The 22682-nt window shown below is 42.7% G+C and overlaps 1 protein-coding gene across 1 annotated transcript in view; it reads left to right on the top strand.

Annotated features, from left to right (window-relative positions):
• Positions 1-19990, top strand: part of LOC144934768 (ephrin type-A receptor 4-like) — a 43606-nt gene extending 23616 nt beyond the window's left edge. The window contains exons 6-17 of the mRNA XM_078860897.1: positions 613-737; positions 4550-4712; positions 5270-5363; positions 6119-6183; positions 8285-8410; positions 9953-10138; positions 11109-11170; positions 12090-12299; positions 13938-14087; positions 15431-15624; positions 16758-16913; positions 18228-19990. Coding sequence (XP_078717023.1) covers positions 613-737; positions 4550-4712; positions 5270-5363; positions 6119-6183; positions 8285-8410; positions 9953-10138; positions 11109-11170; positions 12090-12299; positions 13938-14087; positions 15431-15624; positions 16758-16913; positions 18228-18330 — 1634 coding nt within the window. The 3' untranslated portion in view covers positions 18331-19990. The remainder of the gene's footprint in view (positions 1-612; positions 738-4549; positions 4713-5269; positions 5364-6118; positions 6184-8284; positions 8411-9952; positions 10139-11108; positions 11171-12089; positions 12300-13937; positions 14088-15430; positions 15625-16757; positions 16914-18227) is intronic.
• Positions 19991-22682: the final 2692 nt, after the last annotated feature.

Here is a 22682-nt window from a genome sequence, read left to right as displayed (position 1 = left end):
TGAAAAGAGAATTCATGGTAATTGAAGTCATGTAAATCTGATATGCATGAAAAATGTGATAGGCACACAGAGATATGGCTTCTAAATCTGCTTTGGCTTTATTAAAACATCAAACGAAATCACGCCAAATCTCGCCGATAGTTTGCTTTGAGGTTGCATCCACATTTATGAAAGTTGGAGAATATTTTTCAGAATCTTACAACTCCCCAAAAACGCCATATATTATGCGGCCACTAGTTTGGTATGTGTATAGTGTGAGTCATAACAAATGGGTGAATGTGCTAGTGATCGCAGTGATCAGGTATTACGGGGGCGGATGTAAAACTGTCAGTTTGTTGAGCCATTTTCCAAAAGCATTTCTCATATTTCTGTTCTTAAATGTTTTTTTGTGACGTGGGAAATGGAGGTGTGGGAGTGCTTTGCTGAAACAGTCTATCACCACAAAGGTGATGATAGATTTAAAACAATGTTGAATACATTCCGCTGTTTTGCCAGTTTTAAAGAGAGAGTAAAGTAAAAAAAAATGTGTAATACTGTTAACAATTGACTCATTAACATAAACACACTGTATAATACATATTTCTGTTGCTTTTTGTTGTCCCTATGTTCCAGCTCCATCTAAAATCAGGTCACTGTGGTACGAGATGCAAACCAAGGACCACGTGAAGCTGTCATGGTTCCAACCAGATCACCCAAATGGAATAATCCTGGACTACGAAATCAAGTACTACGAAAAGGTATTGTTTATTCATTAAGACTTTCGAGGGTGAAACAAGCGGTTAGCAGAGGTGGTCAAACTTTCTGACCCTACGAGTCCACGTAACTAAATCTTCATATGACTGAGATTCACTAGACGCTGAACAGGTCACATGGGGTAGTCAACCGGCCGTTTTTTCTCGTGGTGCTGGTTGGCTGTGGAGTGGTGAATTTCGAAATCTGTGGGAGCGCCTTGGGAGTACTCGTGTCTGGCTCCACTGGCAGCATTTGAATGCTCCGGCCCACTCCTCCAATGTGTAGATTTTCATTATTTTCAGTAAAGTTGAAATGTAAAACATTAGCTGCTTGGAAACTGCTTGGGAGGAGCATGCAGCTTGCAGGCCACAGTTTGGCCACCACTAGTCTATAGCTTTTATTTCAGTGCAGCAGATAATCATGGCAATCAGCTGACAAACATGTCTAATGTTTGACTTCAAACTGTTGCAATAGCCAAAGCGAGAGGCATGCTTCCCTCAGCGGCGATGTGCTTGCCAGAAATGGACCTTGGCCTTGCCCACAATGTGTATTTGCACTTCTCACAAAGCATACGGGAAGGGTGATTCTTACTCGGAGGTTATAACACCCAGATGTCAATCACACTCGCAAGCTAGCATTGCACGCCTCCATTCTGTTCGGCCATTCATCTGGGAACCGAAGTCACGATAAAAGGGGCCTCGCATTGAGAGGCCTAAATAAGTGTCAAGGATAGTGCCTGCACTGTGTACTTATTCCACAGCCAGGCACGTAATGGCACAGGGCGCGCTGCACCACAAGCCCACAGGCCTTTGCGTTTTCTTCGTGACATGTGGCAATTGTTTCCCTGGCTTTATGTGTACAAAGTTATTCGAAAAGTCAAACCTGCCTCCACCAACATTGTGCAATGACCACAGTAGCTTTAATATAATTTGTTTACTGCGCGCTGTCATTCCACTGCTCGATAAAGGCCACCCAACGCCACATTAACGTTGTGTGGTGCAGGAATTAAGACATATCCAGCGACACAATGGTGCGCTGGGTTGAGACGTGACACAGATAGATATGAATAAATGATCAAAGAAGGTTCGGCTGTGCGAGTGCCAATGCTGCAGGGAACGCTATGCAGACGATAATAATATAAAAACTATGAGTCCTAATAGACAGGTTTTACTGAATGCAGCATAGTCATGTGATTCACTACCTTCGAATGAGCACTGCACAGGGGCACATCAAAGCGAATTGCACTTAGAGGTTGGCGCAAGTCGTAAGAGCAAAATAAATGACGGAGGGCGTTTAAGGTTTTATAAATGTATTTACTTGAAGTAAATGATTTGTCGGTCTTTGCTTGACATTAATGTAATTGCCACTCTTGCAAACAATGCTCTACATAAAATATTGCAGCGGGGCAATTGCCCTTTTTGAAAATAATAAATTATTTTTACTGTATGTGACAGTCGCTGGAGATCAGGGATGCCTCAACTGATTACTGTGCATCAACTGCCATACTCAATTTTTACAGCTGAATAATATACATGTGAGTAAAACAATGTTAGTTAGAAACTTTGGAAATTATACATTGTTCAGTTTATTTTCAGCGTCGTCACGCAATTTTACGACCCATGATTAATGATTTTGTAGTGACAGTGATCATAGTCATAGTAACAATCTAATGGCGTTGATTGCAATGCAATAAATAAATACATTTTTACGATTTTAAACGTATGCATTGGTATACAAGCGTAGAAGAGGGCATGATTTGTTTCTATAGAAATGCCTTTGTTCCACATAAAGTCCAGCATCCTATATCCTATATCGAAATACATTGACAAGTGCTCAGTGGCAGGCTTTAAATAGCCAATTGCAATTGTGCAGGAAGTTATCCAAAAGGTTTCCCTGGGGGGGGGGAAGAACTCGGCAGTTCCCTCTTTGCTAAGAAACAATGTGTTTGTTTTTTGATCTATTTATTTTTGTCACACGATGCTGCAATCTCAACCGCCTCGGTTCCAAAAAAATTCCAGCCCCGCCTCTCTAAGCTTCCTCTCGGCCGCTGAAAGAGCCCCTCCCAGGGTCAGAGCCCTACACAAATATGTGTGTTTGACCCGACATATACCTTCCCGTCATTCGACGTAATGGTTACACTTTCAGCAGCGGTAACACGGGCGCGTCTGTAAATGGTCACGCTGTCACAGCGGCAATATGGACCGGCCTATGAAACCTCTTATTCTCCATGTCCCTCCACCGTGCAGTATAAACGTTACTCAATTTCCGCCTTTGAATACAGCTGTTAATACTCTGGGTTATGTTTAGCCCCTTCACCTGCTCTCTCCACTTCCCAGTTCCTCCCTCGGCTCATTTATCTTTTAACATCATTGGTATCCAAGGCATTGTTTTCTTAGTCACTCTATCCCTCAAACACAATCATGCTCTTTCTATATGCTGTGCGTTATACGCAGTGTACTTTTCATGCAGGCGATTATAAGCTAAGCCAGTGTAGTATCAGTCTGCCTGTGCTGAACGAGCATAAGTAATTGTTTTTTTCCAGAATGAATATTTTACATTTATATTCGAGAAACTTATTTCGTTTAAAATTTATTTGGAAAGCCCATTAACATTAATTTGAAAGGTCATGCTGTGGTTTATTGAAATTATTTCATATCTTCATATCTGTCCCCTTTAAACCATGCGCAATGGCAAGGCCTTGCACTCAAGGAAGCTCTACAAAGACTCTCTTGAGCATAATTTGTCCAAAACATCCACATTGGCCAGATGTCTTAAATGCATTATTTTAATGTGTTGCCATTTTCACACCTTTATGGCTTTTGATAACCGCACTTTTAAAACATATTTCATCGTAATATAAGCGTGTCTGCTTTATTTTATGTATATATTTGTTTATAATTAATGGTCAGTCTTCGAGATACTGACACAGTCTGTTTGCTGTGTGAAAAACTTCCTTGGTAAGGTGACCTCAAATTTGAATTTCATGTAAGTGGGATTCTTGTTTTTGCGGAAATGCAGGTGAAGGGTCGAACAGTACTGGTCTAAATGTATGCATGACTCTGTAAATGTATGTAAATTAGCACACACACCAAGCTCTGCGTTTGTGTTTTTGGGGGAGCGGTGGTGCAGTAGTTAGCGCATACCCCCCCACCCCCCTCCTGAGTTTTATTCCAGGCCCCAGATAACTTCAGTGGTGAATATATGAACTGGTCCAGGGGCCTCCATTACTTAAATGAGTACCGTGTGCAGTATGAAATCATCAGCACTGGGGAGACAAATGCGGCTGGGAGTGGTTAAGGCCACACCACCGCACTATGCCACTGACTGTGCTAAGCCTGCATAGGTGCTCACTTGGCCTAACAGTCTGCATAGCTATATTTGTAATTTTGTGTTTGTGTGCAACAGTGCTTTCCTTATAACTGGAGTTGAACTGATTAAAGCAATGTGCTAAAATCCCTTCCATTTCAATGTCAGTTCTGGCATATGTCGGAAATAACCGTACACAGCAAGTATAACCGCCCCCCCCCCACCCCCTTAGATAAACTCATCAGAGCAGAATATGGGGTGATTTTCATCTACACCAGTGCTTGGGGAGGCAAAGGCGGCGACAGGTGATCGGCGTACTTTGTACTGCACTCCCTCGTATGCAGTGTCAGCGCTGATAGATGCTCACGAACAGTTATTGGCCTAACAGCCAAACGTGCTGAAGTGGGCTGGGGTGGGGGGAGGGGTTCCTTGTGTTGTTGTGCATGCGACAAATGCCCTGGTCGCTTGAGTCGCGGTGGACTTCACGCGTGCGCCGCGCATCCTCTCCCAGGGCCAGCGGGACACCAGCTACAACATCCTGCACACCAAGGTGCCGTCCGCCAGCATCGAGGGCCTCCGGGCCAAAATTGTGTACGGCTTCGAGGTGCGGGCGCGCACGGCCGCCGGCTTCGGCAAACCCAGCGACCCCGTGGAGATCAACACCGACCAGTACCGTGAGTTCCACAGCCAGGACAGCGCGACGGACACTGGGTACAAGGCCAATACTGGGCGATCACAAATGGAAACCAAACACCACCTTTGTTTCGGAAAAGTCGCATAGGTATAAAAATCTAATGAAACAAAAAAAATATTTTTGTTTTATTTTATTTTAATTTTATTTGTCTACCTACGTGACTTTACCGAAAGAACCAAAGAGTATGGATTCCTGCAGTCACGAAAGCTTCAAATCAAGATTACCACCTTTGTCATTTAAATGCCATCCTGCTTTATAGTTTTGCTGGCGTAAGGTACAGCCAATGATGCAAGGTGGATCGTTTTAAACGATGGGCAATTGGGTGTCTTCTAGTAACCACGTGTTAAGCGGTCGACAAGATAACATCGCCGGCTTTGTAGTGAAGAGAAAACGGCAAGCAATGCTTAAAATTGTATTTGCCATCGCAGTTTTAATTTATACAAAAAAATGTTGTCTAGATATAGTAGTTGTATTACATTGTGGCGGTGCTCTTGCTGGCGATGCACATGTAAATGGGCTGCTCTGGTGGCTTGACAGAACACTCCAATACGACTCGCGTGGCCGTCATCGTCGTGTGTGCCGTGATTCTTCTCACCTTCATCGTCTTCACGGTGTTCTGCATCCGGCGAAGGTGAGCACTCTGCGCTTGCACAAGCGGCAGTCTCTGAGCGATGTGCTGTGCTTGAGCTAGGTCTGTGTCGGATGTTCAATCTGTCTTCTCTTCAATGGGCCAATGTTATATTGTTGTTTGGTCTGAAGCTTCTATAATGTTGTTGGTTTTTTTCTTCCCTCAATGGCTGGAATGAGATGAAGTTGTTTTGGTTATAACATTGGCAGTAATGAACTGTTTTCTCTGGAAAAAAAAAATTCCTTAAATAAAACTCCACGTTATTCATAAAATAAATTAAACGAACCTTTGATAATATTTTGCTATTTAATGAAATTTTTGAGCTTCAAATGAACTATTAACCATGCCCAGGTTATTACAATAACATAGAACAATACATACGTTGGCCATAATTTCGTCAATTCGTGTTTAGTTATTAGAGTTCTATTTCAATTCTTTGGATAAATATTTCTGCAAGGAGGATTGTCTTGACACTAGGTTCCGTTGACACAGACACGGCATTATTTACAGTATTCTTGGCAGGGCATGTTATTTTTCTTTCTCTGGCTTTACAATAGTCTTGGGCCACATTGTGCAAATTCGCAGACCCCCTAATTGATATCTAAATAAACCTTCAGTGGAAATAAGTAATCTCTGAATATTTCAAACCACGATGATATCCAAGGTCAACACTATGGAATGTGAGCCCCTGAACGTTTTAACACATGAGCATTATTTAGCATTGAGCCATTTTCAAGTATCTCATTACTGTGTTCTAGGAAAATGCGCAACATGACACCGCAGAAGGATGAAGAGGAGAATTACCCCTTTAAGAATGAAGAAGGTATGATTTACAGGGAATTTTAATGGCACTGTGTGGCATATGTTTGCTTTTAGCATTGTCAGCTCTGCATTACAGTGGGGTTCTATAATTGGGGATAAATATGATCGAAATTAATTTCCAAATTACCGTGCTTCCAAACAGCCCATTGTCAAACTGCCTGCATCCAGTTTCTGACTGGTAATGTTGCCCCACAGGTGCATTGCCATGGGCTGCTAAGCAGCTTGACAAGCACTTCCCAAGTTGGCAATCAGCATATTTTTGGGAAATCTGAGACAAATTATACGAAGGGCACTGCTTAGTGAGGCTGGTGACGCTGATAAGGATGCAATTACCGTACTCCCTCGATTATAAGATGATCCGAAAATTAAGACCCACCTCAAACATGTGCCCCGTGCCAATAACTTTTTTTTAAATCTGGTCACACACGTATGCAACTAGTGGATAATTGGACGAACCCACAACTTTGCTTTAAAATTAAAAAAAAGGATAAAAGTTCGTCTTATAATCCAGGTAATATGGTAATAAGTTTCATAACATTGTTCACAACTTTTGACATTGCTTGCTCAATAAATGTTCTCGTCATTGGCGATACAAGATCTATCATAATAATTTAAACTTTACAAACGATCTCTGTATGTTGTGGGTCACTGCTGCATGGCAATTGATGCGAGTTTCACTGTGGGCCCAGAGTGAAACAGCGTTGTATTGATGGCAGAATACAGAGCTGCAACGACACAATGCATTAGGCTTGCTCTACGCTGTACGCCGTCTTCCTGTTACCCATCCGCCTGTTGACTCAAAGGGCTGTACAGTTACGTTGGATGTCGGGTACTGTACACGATTGTGACTTGGTTGCTACCCAGCACGTGGTTTGGCATGCTTCGGTGCTGCACGTATTATGTTTAAAGTTTATTTACATTAAAAAGTGACATCTGTGTTTCCACTATCAACAATAGCTTCCTTCCATCTTTATCAATGCACCATCATCACAGTGGAACTAATGGGGGGGGGGTTTAGCTCAAGATTCATCTCTAAAAAAAACAGATATAGATGTTAACTGGGAAAGCAAGGCATTTAGCTGAGGATGAAAATGTTTATACGAAATGTAAGGCTGTTAAAATTAATTAATTGGGCCAAGCAAAATAACAAAATAAAGACTCTAAATTGTCCGTTGGGGTGTTTTTTTGACGTTTAAAAGTTCACTGTCAGGTTTTTTCATCTAAATCAATGAAGAGGGAAAATAAAAACAAAAAAATGGCAAACATATATAGCTTTCAGATAAACTGACGGGAAAATATACAGGGCAATAGATTTGGCATGCAGACATCAATCTTAATATGCAAAGAGATCATTGCAAAAGTTGTATTTCCGCAGCTTGTCTCCATGACAACAGTATATCCACATTCCTGCAAGCAGAGTGGATGTGGAAGCACAAAAGAAACCTCATGCAGGATATTGAAATTTAACCCCCATGGTGTCTCTGCCAACCCTTGAGAGACATTGTTAACGCTGATGCAGCCACGGCAGGCAGATAAAAGCACGCAAACTCCGTCGGCTTTGCTTCTTTTAAAGCGTGCCCTGCTTGTTGAGCACTTGTGATATCCGCACGGTGTGACAATGAGCCGGTTACGCACCGACTGCACAGAGGCGCACAGAGGCGTCGTCCTGAGTTTGTATCTGCCCTGGCATTTATACTGCCGCGTCTGGCACGTACGTGGCTTTGGCAGGCGGAGGAAACGAGACTGCTCGATGACGGAGCAGAAGAAAGGGAGATGAATTTTTTTTAAATTAAATATCATATGGTTAAATACAGAAATATAAAGTTCCATTTGCGAGCAGGAGTACGTTTAAATATACATGCTTAATGGTTAAGTGCAGTCTCTGCTCTGATTTACATTCCTCTTTGCCTTTACACCCTATTTAAAACAAGCCCAACTCTGGGTGATTAGGACATTCCTAAAAGCATTAACACATGTGTTCAACACCCACCCTACCCATTTTATTCCAGATTCCCATCCGCTTTGCGATCTTCACCCCTGTTTAACACTGTTGGGTTGAATGCCTTTAATTCTGTGCCCTGTTTGCATTCCGGCCCTTGCAGTGAAATTCCCCAACCGGAGGAACTACGTTGACCCCTTCACGTACGAAGACCCCAATAAAGCCGTCCAGGAATTTGCCCGCGAGATTGAGCCGTCCTGGATAACCATTGAGAAGGTTATCGGATCAGGTGAGGCCCTGGATGTGGCCACACATACAGGCTCACGTCCTCACGGTTTCCCACCCCCGCCCACCCCTGCAGTACAAATACCGGGACATATGAGAATAAAATAGGATGGTCCTGGGAAAACTAGGGCAGGTGGTAACCCTATTACAAACGTGCTTGTGTGTGACTTCATTTATTAACACATTGAGAGGCACGTTTTGAATAAACAAGCAGTGTAAGTTAACTGAGATCCTGTATTGACCAAAGTATTGATGGTTATAAATATGAACAGTGGTCCGTTTATTTATGAAAAGGTGGTTTGGATAGCACTGCTTTTCCGGCGCCTACAATGTCCTTTTGTTTTAAAGTCACCTGGTCACATTTCCTAAAATTATAGTATTGTTTTTTTTAAGCAATAGAATGCGGGCGAAGCTTCCTACTTGTTCGTCGTTATACAGATGCAATGGGCAACGGTGTTGCCAATAAACGGCACAGAGATGAAGCGATTGCAGTGAAGCCATTCCCCCCTCCCCCATGACCCATCCCTGAGCTTCCTTCCCTCAATTATCACCGCATCCACCGTGGAGTTCATTATCTTGGTAATGAGCCAAGCCGTTGCATGAGCATATGACTGCAATGATGAAGGGTATTGAAAATGCACCAATTAGAAACGCACACACACGGGTAAAAGCAATCTTCAGTGCTACTCAAGCAAACCCAAACGTCTATTTTGGGAGCATTGTTTTATTTTATTTTACTAAAATTCATTAAAAAGTTAATACATTTTTTGGTTCTGTGTTTCCCTTGAGATTTTTCATTTTATTTTGCCAGCTACACGAGCGACTGTCGCTTTGACAACTACATAATGAGTTTTACAGATCTCTCTATAGCGGCAGAAATGCACATCTATCTCATTATTTAACATCCAAAAACATGAGCACAGGCTTTTGCTCTAAATTCTTCGTGCGGTCTACCTTATGCAACGATTAGACTGATGACTGATGAGAGAATATTTTACTGTCTGCATAATGTGAAACTAATGAGTTCATCCCTCGGCGATTAACTTTACCAACTGGCCTGCAAAACCCAAAACAAGCCCCAATGTTTTCACATTGGGGTTTATGTGTGAAGTTATCAGTGGCTGGGCTAAGCTCATCAAATATTGCTTTTCGCTGAGGACTAAGTTAATCTCAATTAACCAACCACAATTCTAGCTGGTGAACTGAATACTGCTGGCTCAATAACAAAGTCAATGATGCCCCTTTCCCATATTTGTCTCTTCACATTAAGAGCTAAAAGTATTTTGTTTAAGCACAAACCATTGGCCTCACATGCTTGTTGGGGGTGCTTATGATCGGCAGCATGGCGTTCAAAGCAAGCAAACTTTGGAACGTGTTTGAACATTTAACATCTCGTCAGCAGTCAGGTTTTCTTTAACCATCGCTGCTAAACTGCCTGATGTTTCTAGGCAACGACCCTTTCAGCGCTCTGATATCGACTGCAGTCACGGTGAGGGTTTTCCAGGTCATCTGGGGATGAACATGAATGTTTGTGACGGGCGTGCAGGCGAGTCCGGGGAGGTGTGCCGAGGCCGCCTGCGCGTGCCGGGCCAGGCCGAGGCGCCGGTGGCCATCAAGACTCTGAAGGCCGGGTACAGCGAGAAGCAGCGCAGGGACTTCCTAAGCGAGGCCAGCATCATGGGCCAGTTTGAGCACCCGAGCATCATCCGCCTGGAGGGGGTCGTCACCAAGAGTGAGTCGCTGAGCGCACTGAGCGGGCGAGCGGGCGCGCGGGAACAAACACGCCGAGTGCTGGCAACAGCACTGCCTTTTTCAGGTTGTTGGGCCTAGTGCATGGGAGGGTGGTGTGGTCACAATCGTGCTCGGCCGTCTTTCATCGTCCCAGTGTTGGTGTTTACACACCGCAGCAGGTAATTCGTTCAAGGCTGAGTCAACCTCGTGGAGGCCCAGGACTGTTACTGTTAAGTTTTTTCGGTAAAGTCACGTAGGTAAAACATAAAATTAAAGTTAATAAAAGTAATAATGGAAATAAAATAATAAATCACGACGTTTCGGAGGCAACACAAGTCTCCGTCATCAGGTGGGACCGTCACAGCTAAAATTACTGCTTCAGTTATTTGCCACTGATGTTAACCATGGCTGAAAATGGAACCCTGTCACTCTACACAAATTCTCACTCACATTGCTGGGCAACACATGAACACAGACGTACGCAATTATAGACGGTTGGAATAAGTACAGCCACGCAAACATTAGTCCTAGGCTTGCGTATGTGCTCGCACATACAGGTGCATCGACAGGCACTCTTGCGAGGACAAGGACAGGGAGTGGCGCACATGTACACACAAGAACAAAAACGGATGTAATCACGCCACACGCGCGAGCAAAAAGAACACTCACGGCCGTACACTCTAAGCCGAAGTGAGCACACACACACGAGCTGTTTTAATATTTAAAGCACATGAAGCAGAAATGCAGAATTATGCCATGATAGTAACATTGCTCACTCGTTCTTTTTATCTGCTCCGTCACTCCGTCAGTTCACTTAAAGCAGCCTACAAGCCCTTTATTTTGTTAACAGTGTTGTCATGGTTTAACTTTGAGATACGATCGATCATCAGGACTCCTTATCACTCCAGTTGCATTCCGGGAGTAATTATTTGCGGCAATGTTTGTGATGGGCTTTCCTTCCTTGCCTCTAGGCAAGCCGGTGATGATAATCACGGAGTTCATGGAAAACGGCTCCCTGGATGCTTTCCTGAGGGTGAGTGCTTTCTTTTTTCTTTGACCAAAAAGGGTAGTCTTTTACCTAAACCAGATTGCATATCCTTGCATCCGTTAAATACTGCAACAGCACGTAACCTGATATACTGTGTGCATATATTTAACGTAGTTTGAAAAAAAAAAGTTGCATATATATTACAACATATATAAAATTAGTGTTGCATTGAACTCCTTGCAGTCGTTGATTTTAATTACGATGGCCAAACATGTTGTAGCGATTCATTTTTATTTCTTTAATGGAGGAGACCAGAAGTACTTATTTTCTGGCTTAGCATGATTTGGGAGAGGTTGTGGTTGGCAGAGTTTATTGTTTTAAATTTTCCTTTCATAGCTTCCAGAAGCGGGTCTAATCATTCGAAGAGTTACTGCCAAGTTATAATTAAAAGAGCCTGTGTAACGTTTTGGAACAGGTGCCCAGCATGCAATGATATATGTTAATTGTTTATTACGTACCAGCATTTTTAAAAATTATATTTCAATGGAAAACAAAAACGTTGATACTTATGTATAATTAAACCTTTGGGACGAAATTAAATTCCTTCCTTGCACAAGATTCTAACTTCCCCAGTTAACAGTTAGGTTTGTGTGTGAGAATTAATGGTCGTTCATGCAGGGTGATCCATTCATAGACACCCTCTGTAATAATATGGATAGATTATAGAGAACAATATTTGAGTTTAAAGGTGGTACATGAGTGCCTCAAATCGCAGTGTACATATGAAACGCTTCTACACTCTCCTCTGAAAGATGTGGAACCATTGCTTTCATGATTTTCAATCAGCTGTTTAGAAAAATATATATAAGAGGGTCATGAGAAATTCAGTGTGATATCGATAAAAAGGATCACCGTGTATTTTTTTCTGCGCTATATTCACATTGCCTTGGTTCTCACCTTGCAGGGGAACGACGGGCAGTTCAACGTGGGACAGCTGGTGGGCATGTTGAGGGGCATTGCGGCCGGCATGAAGTACCTGTCCGACATGAACTACATCCACCGCGACCTGGCCGCTCGCAACGTCCTGGTGGACAGCAAGCTGGTGTGCAAGGTGTCCGACTTCGGGCTGTCACGGGGGCTGGAGGACGATCCGCAGGCCGTCTACACCACCCACGTGAGCAGCTCCCCCCCCCCCCACAAGCTCCTCACACAGCCTGAGGACCAGAGTGGGAATGCACACTCATCACCACCCAGCCTAGAGACTCACAGTGGAGATTCACACTCACTCACTGAGACTCATCACCACCCAGCCTAGAGACTCACAGCGGAGATTCACACTCACTGAGACTCATCACCACCCAGCCTAGAGACTCACAGTGGGGATTCACACTCACTCAGACTCATCACCACCCAGCCTAGAGACTCACAGTGGAGATTCACACTCACTGACTGAGACTCATCACCACCCAGCCTAGAGACTCACAGTGGGGATTCACACTCACTCACTGAGACTCATCACCACCCAGCCTAGAGACTCAAAGTGGGGATTCACACTCACTCACTGAGACTCATCACCACCCAGCCTAGAGACTCACAGTGGAGATTCACACTCACTCACTGAGACTCATCACCACCCAGCCTAGAGACTCACAGTGGAGATTCACACTCACTCACTGAGACTCATCACCACCCAGCCTAGAGACTCACAGTGGAGATTCACACTCACTCACTGAGACTCATCACCACCCAGCCTAGAGACTCACAGCGGAGATTCACACTCACTGAGACTCATCACCACCCAGCCTAGAGACTCACAGTGGGGATTCACACTCACTCAGACTCATCACCACCCAGCCTAGAGACTCACAGTGGAGATTCACACTCACTGACTGAGACTCATCACCACCCAGCCTAGAGACTCACAGTGGGGATTCACACTCACTCACTGAGACTCATCACCACCCAGCCTAGAGACTCAAAGTGGGGATTCACACTCACTCACTGAGACTCATCACCACCCAGCCTAGAGACTCACAGTGGAGATTCACACTCACTCACTGAGACTCATCACCACCCAGCCTAGAGACTCACAGTGGAGATTCACACTCACTCACTGAGACTCATCACCACCCAGCCTAGAGACTCACAGTGGAGATTCACACTCACTCACTGAGACTCATCACCACCCAGCCTAGAGACTCACAGTGGAGATTCACACTCACTCACTGAGACTCATCACCACCCAGCCTAGAGACTCACAGTGGAGATTCACACTCACTCACTGAGACTCATCACCACCCAGCCTAGAGACTCACAGTGGAGATTCACACTCACTCACTGAGACTCATCACCACCCAGCCTAGAGACTCACAGTGGAGATTCACACTCACTCACTGAGACTCATCACCACCCAGCCTAGAGACTCACAGTGGAGATTCACACTCACTCACTGAGACGCATCACCACCCAGCCTAGAGACTCACAGTGGAGATTCACACTCACTCACTGAGACGCATCACCACCCAGCCTAGAGACTCACAGTGGAGATTCACACTCACTCACTGAGATGCATCACCACCCAGCCTAGAGACTCACAGTGGAGATTCACACTCACTCACTGAGACTCATCACCACCCAGCCTAGAGACTCACAGTGGAGATTCACACTCGCTCACTGAGACTCACTCGAAGTCTCAGAGTGATACTTCTGATACGCCATTCACTAAGACCTAGGATCTCAACAGATGGCTAGCATCATTATGGAAGCTGATAAGAGCTGCTGTTGTTGTTATTGTTGTTTCTGCTGCGCGCAGGGCGGCAAGATCCCCATCCGCTGGACGGCCCCAGAAGCCATCGCCTTCCGCAAGTTCACATCGGCCAGCGACGTGTGGAGCTTCGGAGTCCTCATGTGGGAGGTCATGTCCTACGGAGAGAGGCCCTACTGGGACATGAACAACCAGGACGTGCGTATTAATCCTTAATTGTAAGCGTGTCTATCATCTTTCGATTTAAAGCTTCTTTCGTGACTGCAGGGATTCATCTTCATGGTTCTTTCGGTAAAGTCACGTAGAAGGGAAGTAATAAAATAATAAAAATAAAACAATAAAATAATTCTCACGACGTTTCGGCCACAACGCAAGCAGCCGTCCTCAGGTGAAAACCAGGTCTGTCGAGGCGACAGAGTCCGACAGAGTCAGACAGAGTCAGACGCTGTCGCCTCGACGCACCTGGTTTTCACCTGAGGACGGCTGCTTGCGTTCTGGCCGAAACGTCGTGAGAATTATTTTATTGTGTTTTATTTTTTATTATTTTATTACTTCCCTTCTACGTGACTTTACCGAAAGAAACAAGAAGGTGTCTATCATCATCATCATCAGTCTAAATGTATCTCCTGCTGGATGATGAGCTCCTTTGGAATTCACCTCCGTAGTGTGGTTTATAAACGTATTAAACCAGACGTATAAAAAATACAATGAACCCAGCATGTATGCTGCATGATATGTATCATTTGTTCTTGTTATTTTTATGATAGTACTGATTGTTACTAATTATAATGTATACATTATGTATTTATTTTCATTACTCTTGTTGCGTATTTAAGTCCCTTTTGCATTCAATGTGTCACAGAGTATTATGTATTACAATGTTAAATTCATTTTAAAATGCCAACAACAAAAAACATCCAATATTAATCAGTGTTATGAATTATTGACTGACATTACAAATAATTTACGGCTTCTGTGTATTCACGTAAAACTAAAACAATCCCGAACAAGAGCCACAGGAAATCACAAACAAATGCCTTTTTACAGCTCTTTATGAATTTAACAAAAGTCCACACTCGCCTGAAATCATCACACCTCACAAATTAACTTAATTTGTCAGCGAGGAAGAAAGAAAACAGTCAGATTCCATATTTTACCTGCCGGCATGCATCCGATATATAAATGGTTGCTCTCACACTGACATTTTAGATGTACAATAAAAAATGATGCGTGTTTTTACTTTTTAATTTAAGCCTAGCTTTGTCAGTGCTTCATTGCCAAAAATATCTTTTAAGTCTACAAATACTAGGCATGACCTTATTTGATATGCCTTCATCCAGCAGTGGCGTAATAATGAGTTCAGATTCATGGTCCAAACGGGTTCTGCAATGGTGCTAAACCTCGCCTATGTTCTGGCCACATTTTACAACGACCTTTCAGTGTTAACGGTTGAACATATCCATAGCCAATCAATGCACGCCACACCCCATATCTGACTTTCACTGCCACGAGGGTCCTCACCATTTTGTTGCATCGTACAGGTGATCCAGGCCATTGAGGAGGGCTACCGATTGCCGGCGCCCATGGACTGCCCACCGGCGCTGCACCAGCTCATGCTCGACTGCTGGCAGAAGGAGCGCACAGAGAGGCCCAACTTCGCGCAGATCCACGCCTACCTGGACAAGCTCCTGCAGAACCCCGTCAGCCTGCACGCCACCTCGCAGTCCAGCGTCGAGTGAGCACTGCGCGTGGCTTACTGCCTCCCCCGTGATTGCAAAGTGCTCGATGCTGCCACGGTGCAATGATTGACCGCCACTGAGATGACAATTGAGAGGTCGCTGGTTCAATTAGATCTCCAGATGCAGCAGATGTAACAAAATCAGGACAAGTAAAATCTTGCCACCTCTGTCTACCCAGCAGTACAAATGAGTAACACTGCAGGTCGTCGATTGGCAGCTTACTCATGGTGGCGTGATTGTGGGTTATATCTGACCTAATTCTAAGATGCCTGGCCAGCTAAATGAGCAGGCCAAATACTTTCCAGATAGGCTCTCTAGAGAGCTCCCTGCAGTGGAGGCCATTCCATCAGCAGTGGTGTGAGCGAGCAATTGCAGGGCTCCTTCTATACACATTACCTAAAGGCTAGCTTGTTTTCTGTCAGATATAATGGTGCAAATACTGAATGTTCTCATCATAGTGGTGACCTGCCTCTGCTCCGCAAATCAATTTTGTTACCCCGGTGGCAGGATGTCAAATACCTCGCCTGGTGTACAGGATGTCATGGTATACTCTTAGTTCTTTCGGTAAAATAATAAAAATAAAATAATAAAATCACGACGTTTCGGAGGCAACACAAGTCTCCGTCATCAGGTGATTTTATTATTTTATTTTTTTATTAATTTTCATTTCATTTTTTACCTACGTGACTTTACCAAAAGAACTAAGAGTATGAATCCTTGCAGTCACAAAAGCTTAAAATCTAGAAAGAATGGAATGGGTTCGCGTGGATTTTTCTCCGGGTCCTCTCCCTCCACATTTATAAACATCCATTTAGAGTATTTGGCTGCTTAAAATGGCCACGTGATGAGCCACTTCGTTAGCTATCATTTGGGGTTGGGTCGCTTCTGAAAAATAGCTATATAGCTCATTGAGCCTGACCTGGTAAAATAAAAATAATTGTTTTAAATACTTTTATTTCAACTGACCTATAAATTTGTGTGAACCCAATGATGCTTATTTGTGGACTACAGTGTTAAAATAAACTGCATCTTTCCAGGCACTTGTGGGATCCAAAGCTATGGTTAACAATTTGAAATAAAAAATTCCGCCCATAATTTTGAATCGGGCCCTTTCGCCGCACGTCGACAGGCTGTCGAACCCGTTGCTGGAGAGGAAGGCTCCGGAGTACACGATGTTCTGCTCGGTGGGGGAGTGGCTGGATGACATCAAGATGGGACGCTACAAGGAGAACTTCACCAACGCCGGCTTGGTGTCGTGGCCTGCCGTCGCACAGATGACACCAGAGTAAGCCTCGCTGCACCGTGCACAAGTTTCTTTGCTAAAGACGGTGGAATTGGCACCGACCAATATTTTATTTTGTTCGGGGGCTCCTGTTTTTCATGCAGAATCCTTAAGGAAATACGTCCCAACGTTATTTTAGCCTGCTGATATTGTCTGAATTAATTGCACTCATTAATTAGTTATGTTTATTGTAACGGGTGAGAACCCGTCGAGACAATAATCTTTCTTCACAAGGGATGCCAAGGATAAAAATGGATGCAACTTTTAATTATTTAGTATCATTCACTAATTATTTAAAGCAGCCATCCATTTACTCATGAATGTGCTTTGTTCCATTTATGTCTGTTGATGGAAATGTCTCAGTAGATTGTATGCACTGGTGTGTGGCATTCCGTCAACTGTAGTTGCTTTGGAGGGAACAATAATCAATACATGCAGTACATAACAACAATGTTTTGCACAGATCATATACAAAACATTCTATATGTATGTTTATATGTATAACAGACGCCACATGCATAGTAATGCTTAGATTGATTATAGTTATGCTATTTATACAGAGCAGTAGATGTTAAATTTTTTACTTTCAACTTACGTGACTGCAGGAATTCATATTCTTTAGTTCTTTCAGTAAAATAACGTAGATAGAAAAAGAATAATAAAAATAAAATTTAAATAAAATAATAAAAATATTTAACAAAAACATAACATTAAAATAATTTTGTTTTATTTTTATTCACGTTCTTTTTTTTTATCTACGTGACTTTACCGAAAGAACCAAAGAATAGTAGACATGTTCCCGAATATATTGAAACTGCCACTCGATTGCATAAGGAACTTGGTTCAACTTGTCAATGTGAGTCATTTGGATCGGACAATGAGACATAGTCACATTGACATCATGTTAACATCAGCACTCATTTAGATGCAGTCCATACTGCTGAGACATACATGTAGTTTGGCACTTGGCATTTTGGAAGCAGAAAGCCATTTTATAAATGGGCATAAATAGCAAGTATGACTTAACAGAGTTTACTTATGGGCTGCTGCAGTCAGTGATGAATTTAGCGGTGACCCATATCGGTGTATTTAGCTGTTCCTATTCCTGGTTCTTTCGGTAAAGTCACGTAGAAGGGAAATAAAAAAATATAAAAAATACAGATATCTTATGTTTTATTTATTTTATTTTATTATTTCCCTTCTACGTGACTTTACCGAAAGAACCAATAATGTGAATCCCCGCAGTCACGAAAGCTTTAAATCGAAAATTGTCTGTTCCTGTTTACATTTTAACATGAACTTCTGTGACTCCTACAGTGACCTACAAAGACTTGGAGTGACCCTAGCCGGACATCAGAAGAGAATTATGACCAGCATCCAGACCCTCCGAGTCCAGCTTGCCAATGCGGTGCGGACATAAACGAGCGTCGGAGAGAGAAGTTTCACAACGTCAGAGCAGAAAGAAAAGCAAAACAATTGTGATTTAGGGAGACGTTATGTTGCACGTGTGTGGAAGTCTAAACTTCACGTGCACAAGAATGAACAAGAGCTGCAATACTACCCTGCATACGAAAATGTTGGAGTAAGATTGTAGATCTTAAAAATGAAATGCTTAACGGAACACGTTCGTTCACTTTGTTAATATTTTTTAAACCATCAACTATCATGATTACTAATCAACGTCCTGTAACAGTAATGAGTGAACACACGTCTGTACATACTTTAGCCCTGAACGAATAATAAAGCTGCATGTTTAGTTCATGTGGATGCAATTTGCACAGCAAATTGAGGCACATTGATGAAAGTACTTTTAATAGACGGTAATTAGGTTACCTGTTTTGTTTATTTTAAATGTAATATTTTCTATTATAATGTAAATGTGTCATGCTTTTGCTATCAATATGGTGAAACATTTTATATCGGGTCTATTGCTGCACACATGATCATAGGTGGATCAAATACATCCACAGAACTCGCTCTGCAGTACATTGCATGTGGCAAGCTGGTTGGACAATACACGTCCATTCTAACCATGTTGGATCAAGGTCAGCGTGTATATTTTAAACGATGTATGAAGTACGTCTGAAAGCGAGTTCTTAATGTTTATCATTTCATACAGGGGTAATCGTTCTGCATTCCAATAATTGGGATATTGTGTACAAATGGGGTAATAATTGTAAGTTTTAATTACTTAACATTTAATAGGTTTTGTGATGAGCTACATGTACAAAACGATCAAATGAGAGTGTACGGTGTATATATCTTACATTTAGTGTAAAGGCGAGACAATCAAACCGTGTACGTGTGTTTTGTTGTACAGCATTTCAAAGTGGCCTTTCGATGTACTAATTTCATGATATCCATTTTAATTTTACCAAAGATACTGTAATCACTCATCATTTTATTGGTTTTTTTAAAATTACTTTTATAGTACCTTTTATGCAATTTTGTCCTGTGTGCTTCCTTGACTTAAATTGGAATGGAAATATGAATAGACATTAATCGGTAAACACAAAAAAATATCTTGACAAAAGAAGTGCACTTATAATAATAACAGTGACGTTTAATTGTTCATCAACCCAACAATATTATTAACAATGATGTAACATTTGCGTGGAATTTTTGCATCGGTGAAAAGTTGTCATGCTAACCAATGGATCTGATATTTGAAATTGTCTGCGCTGTTGTCCATTGCTTTAAAAAAGCACCTTTTTATTGACCTCAAGTCAAGGTACCAATATTGTATATGCAGTTGTAAGTAATACAGAGTAAAAAAATAAATACTCCTATGATGTTTAGGTAAGCAAAATGTATCTTAAACAACGATGAACGTTTAAACTTTCATTTTAATTATTGATTATCACTACATTTATCTATCTTTACCTTATGTGTGCCTTATCTTGTAGCTATTTTTCTTTTAGCAATTGGGATTTTCTTCTTCTTCATGAAAATACAATCGGTTCTGTTTTGCTTATTTATTTAAATTATTTATATTTATTTACAGGATTGCCCCCCCCCCTGCATTAAGTGTGCTCTCCTATTATTTTATTATTTTTGCTAAACATTTCCTGACGCCTCTGTATTTGTGTTCATTGTTGTAAATACAGTATTAAATAATATTAATAATAATTGTGTCGTTTTGCTGACTTCACATCACACAATGACCGCGTTGAAAGATATTGCATACGTAAGTAAAACAAATGTTCAATAAAAACTATAAAACATTTTTTTAACACTATTTACTAAAACTAAACTGAACTCTCACCATGATTCAGTCATTGCAAGACCCAATTGTGGCGTTATTATTGATAATTACTGCGGCTAAAGTTTTCATCTAAAGCTTCATTTGCTTTCACATAGTCAAACTATATTAGATAATTATTTAAAAATATATATATTTTTTAAAGAAAAATTTACTTTATAAGTGTTTGTTTTCAGTCGCAATCTTATATAAACTAACATTTCCCACATTACTCATGTCAAAAGTATGCCATTGCAGTAGTTTCAATGAGAGAGAAAACAAACTCACAAATCCCAATACTATCTGCGTGTCATTTCCCCTTGAAATTAATCGATGGGTCGGCATCATTGAAATGAACTGCGTTGAATATTTTGCCCTGTTTTCAGTTCGTGCGACTTATAATCCCCCGTCATGTTAAACCGAGGGGAATTCCTCGGCAATCTTTGGCAAGGAAACGGGGCAAGAAGGCCGTGCCCCTTTAGAACCAGAGCCTTGTTTTAGAGATTACCACTGACCCGTTATGTTAAGAGCATTTGCCTTGCAGGCATCGGTTCAAAAGGTCAGGGGTTTGTTTGAGTCTCGACTGACGCGGGCGCACGTGCTAAGACTATTGTGAGGAATGTCCCCCTCTGCATTGCGGTGTGGCGGGGTGGGAGAGACGCGCCAAGTCTTCAATTGAGCCGGGCCACCTGCCCAGTGGCATGTAGCGCGCGGAGTTTGACATCCGTGCGTTGTATGGAGGAGGGGGGGGGGCGTCCACAAATGGAGAGTTGAATCGGGAGGCGTTTTTGTGTCTGGAAGAATTGTGGGGAGAGGCTCAAATGAAAGGGGATGTGCAACAGCTTGGAGAGGGCTGTGGAATGAGAAGCATGGGGCAATTAAAGGAAGATACAACGGCGTGTGGTGTATATCGGTGTAGCGCAGGGTCTCCCAAACTCCAGTCATCGCCACCCAACACGCAACGCTTTTCCCTGTTTGCCAAATTTACTCCCCAGTCAAATACGACTGAAATCGTTCCACGCCGCACGCGCCCGATTGTTAAACGCGTGCCACGTGAAGCACGAAGCAATTGACGCTGTTTGTGTCACGTGGAACACAAAGACAACGACCCCCCGTGTAGCCTTAACAGACTGTTGGGGCAAGTGCTGTTAGCGAGTAGCACCTATGAAGGTCGGCACGGCACACGAGGCGTGGGTGGGTGGCCAGCAACAACGCTGGGCCGCATCTGTCTGCCTCGTGGCAATGTTTCCACACCGCACCAACTACTCATTTGAGGCTGAGTCGACCTGGGGGAGGGAGGGAGGATGGGAGGCCCAGAACCGGTTCAGATAATCGTCACCGGTGTTGGCCGTGAGCGGGAATCGAACTCAGGGTCCCCGGGTTGGTAGCGCAGCGTAGCGCTAACCGTTACCCCACCACTCCCTGCAAAATGGAACGCGCGCCCACACACACACTTTTTGAGATCTCAACCTTAATTTGAATTGGTTCTTATGAACGCACACGGAGGCTCCGCGATCGTGGAATTCCCTTCCTCGACCCATTCGGGAATCTGAGCTCTGTGCACACTTTTTAAACGCGTCTTAAAACTCACCTGGTTAAATTTCGATTTAAAGCTTTCGTGACTGCAGGGATTCATCTTCTTGGTTCTTTCGGTAAAGTCACGTAGAAGGGAAGTAATAAAATAATAAAAATATAACAAACGTCGTGAGAATTATTTAATTATGTTTTATTTTTATTATTTTATTACTTCCCTTCTACGTGACTTTACCTAAAGAACCAAGAAGATGAACTCACCTGGTGTTTATTCAGGTCGACTCAGCCTCACCATAACTTAAGCTTCACGTGCAGCGCTTTGATGCCTTGTGCTATAGAAACCCGAGGTTATTATACAGGGCGCTTCAAACATTTTTTACACTTATATGGGACGATCGTTTTTAATGGAAATAGAACGGATAATATACTGTAACATGATAACAAATGTATGTTAATAGCTTCAAAGAATCAAAGAGTCTCCACTTGTTCGCCATCGTTGTCAACGCACGCCTGGAATCCCTCTCCAGGCTGTCTCCAGAGCCCGGAGGCACATATCTTGTGGTATTGTTGCAAATTCTCAGAAGTGGTAAAAAAACATTGAAACACCCTGTATTCTTATTAATTTCTTAGCGTGTCGCGTGGGGCGCTTTTAACAATCATTGTCGGGCTTGTGCACCATGGAACGAGTTAATTTGTATTGAATGGAAGGAGGATATTGGTAAAAGCAGAGATACGTTGCATGGTTGATCGTAAGGATCGGAGTTCGGGAAACCCTGGACAGCAGTCGTTCAATGTGTGCTTCATGGTGTGGCCTCGACATCACAGAGCACGTCTTGTGTTGGAGTAGGAATTTTGATTCTCAGACGTTCTTTTGTAGATTACATTTGTCACAATACTGGCTTGTGTGGAAAAATTTGTGTTCAATGCCTTGACGACAATTGTAAGAACCACCCAAGTTAGTAGCTACAACCTGACAACTATACTCATTAAATGAGTGC

This window comes from Lampetra fluviatilis, chromosome 11 (assembly GCF_964198595.1).
Source record: "Lampetra fluviatilis chromosome 11, kcLamFluv1.1, whole genome shotgun sequence".
NCBI lineage: Eukaryota > Metazoa > Chordata > Hyperoartia > Petromyzontiformes > Petromyzontidae > Lampetra > Lampetra fluviatilis.
Note: the sequence above shows the minus strand (reverse complement) of the source record. Positions and strands in the feature narration are given on the sequence as shown.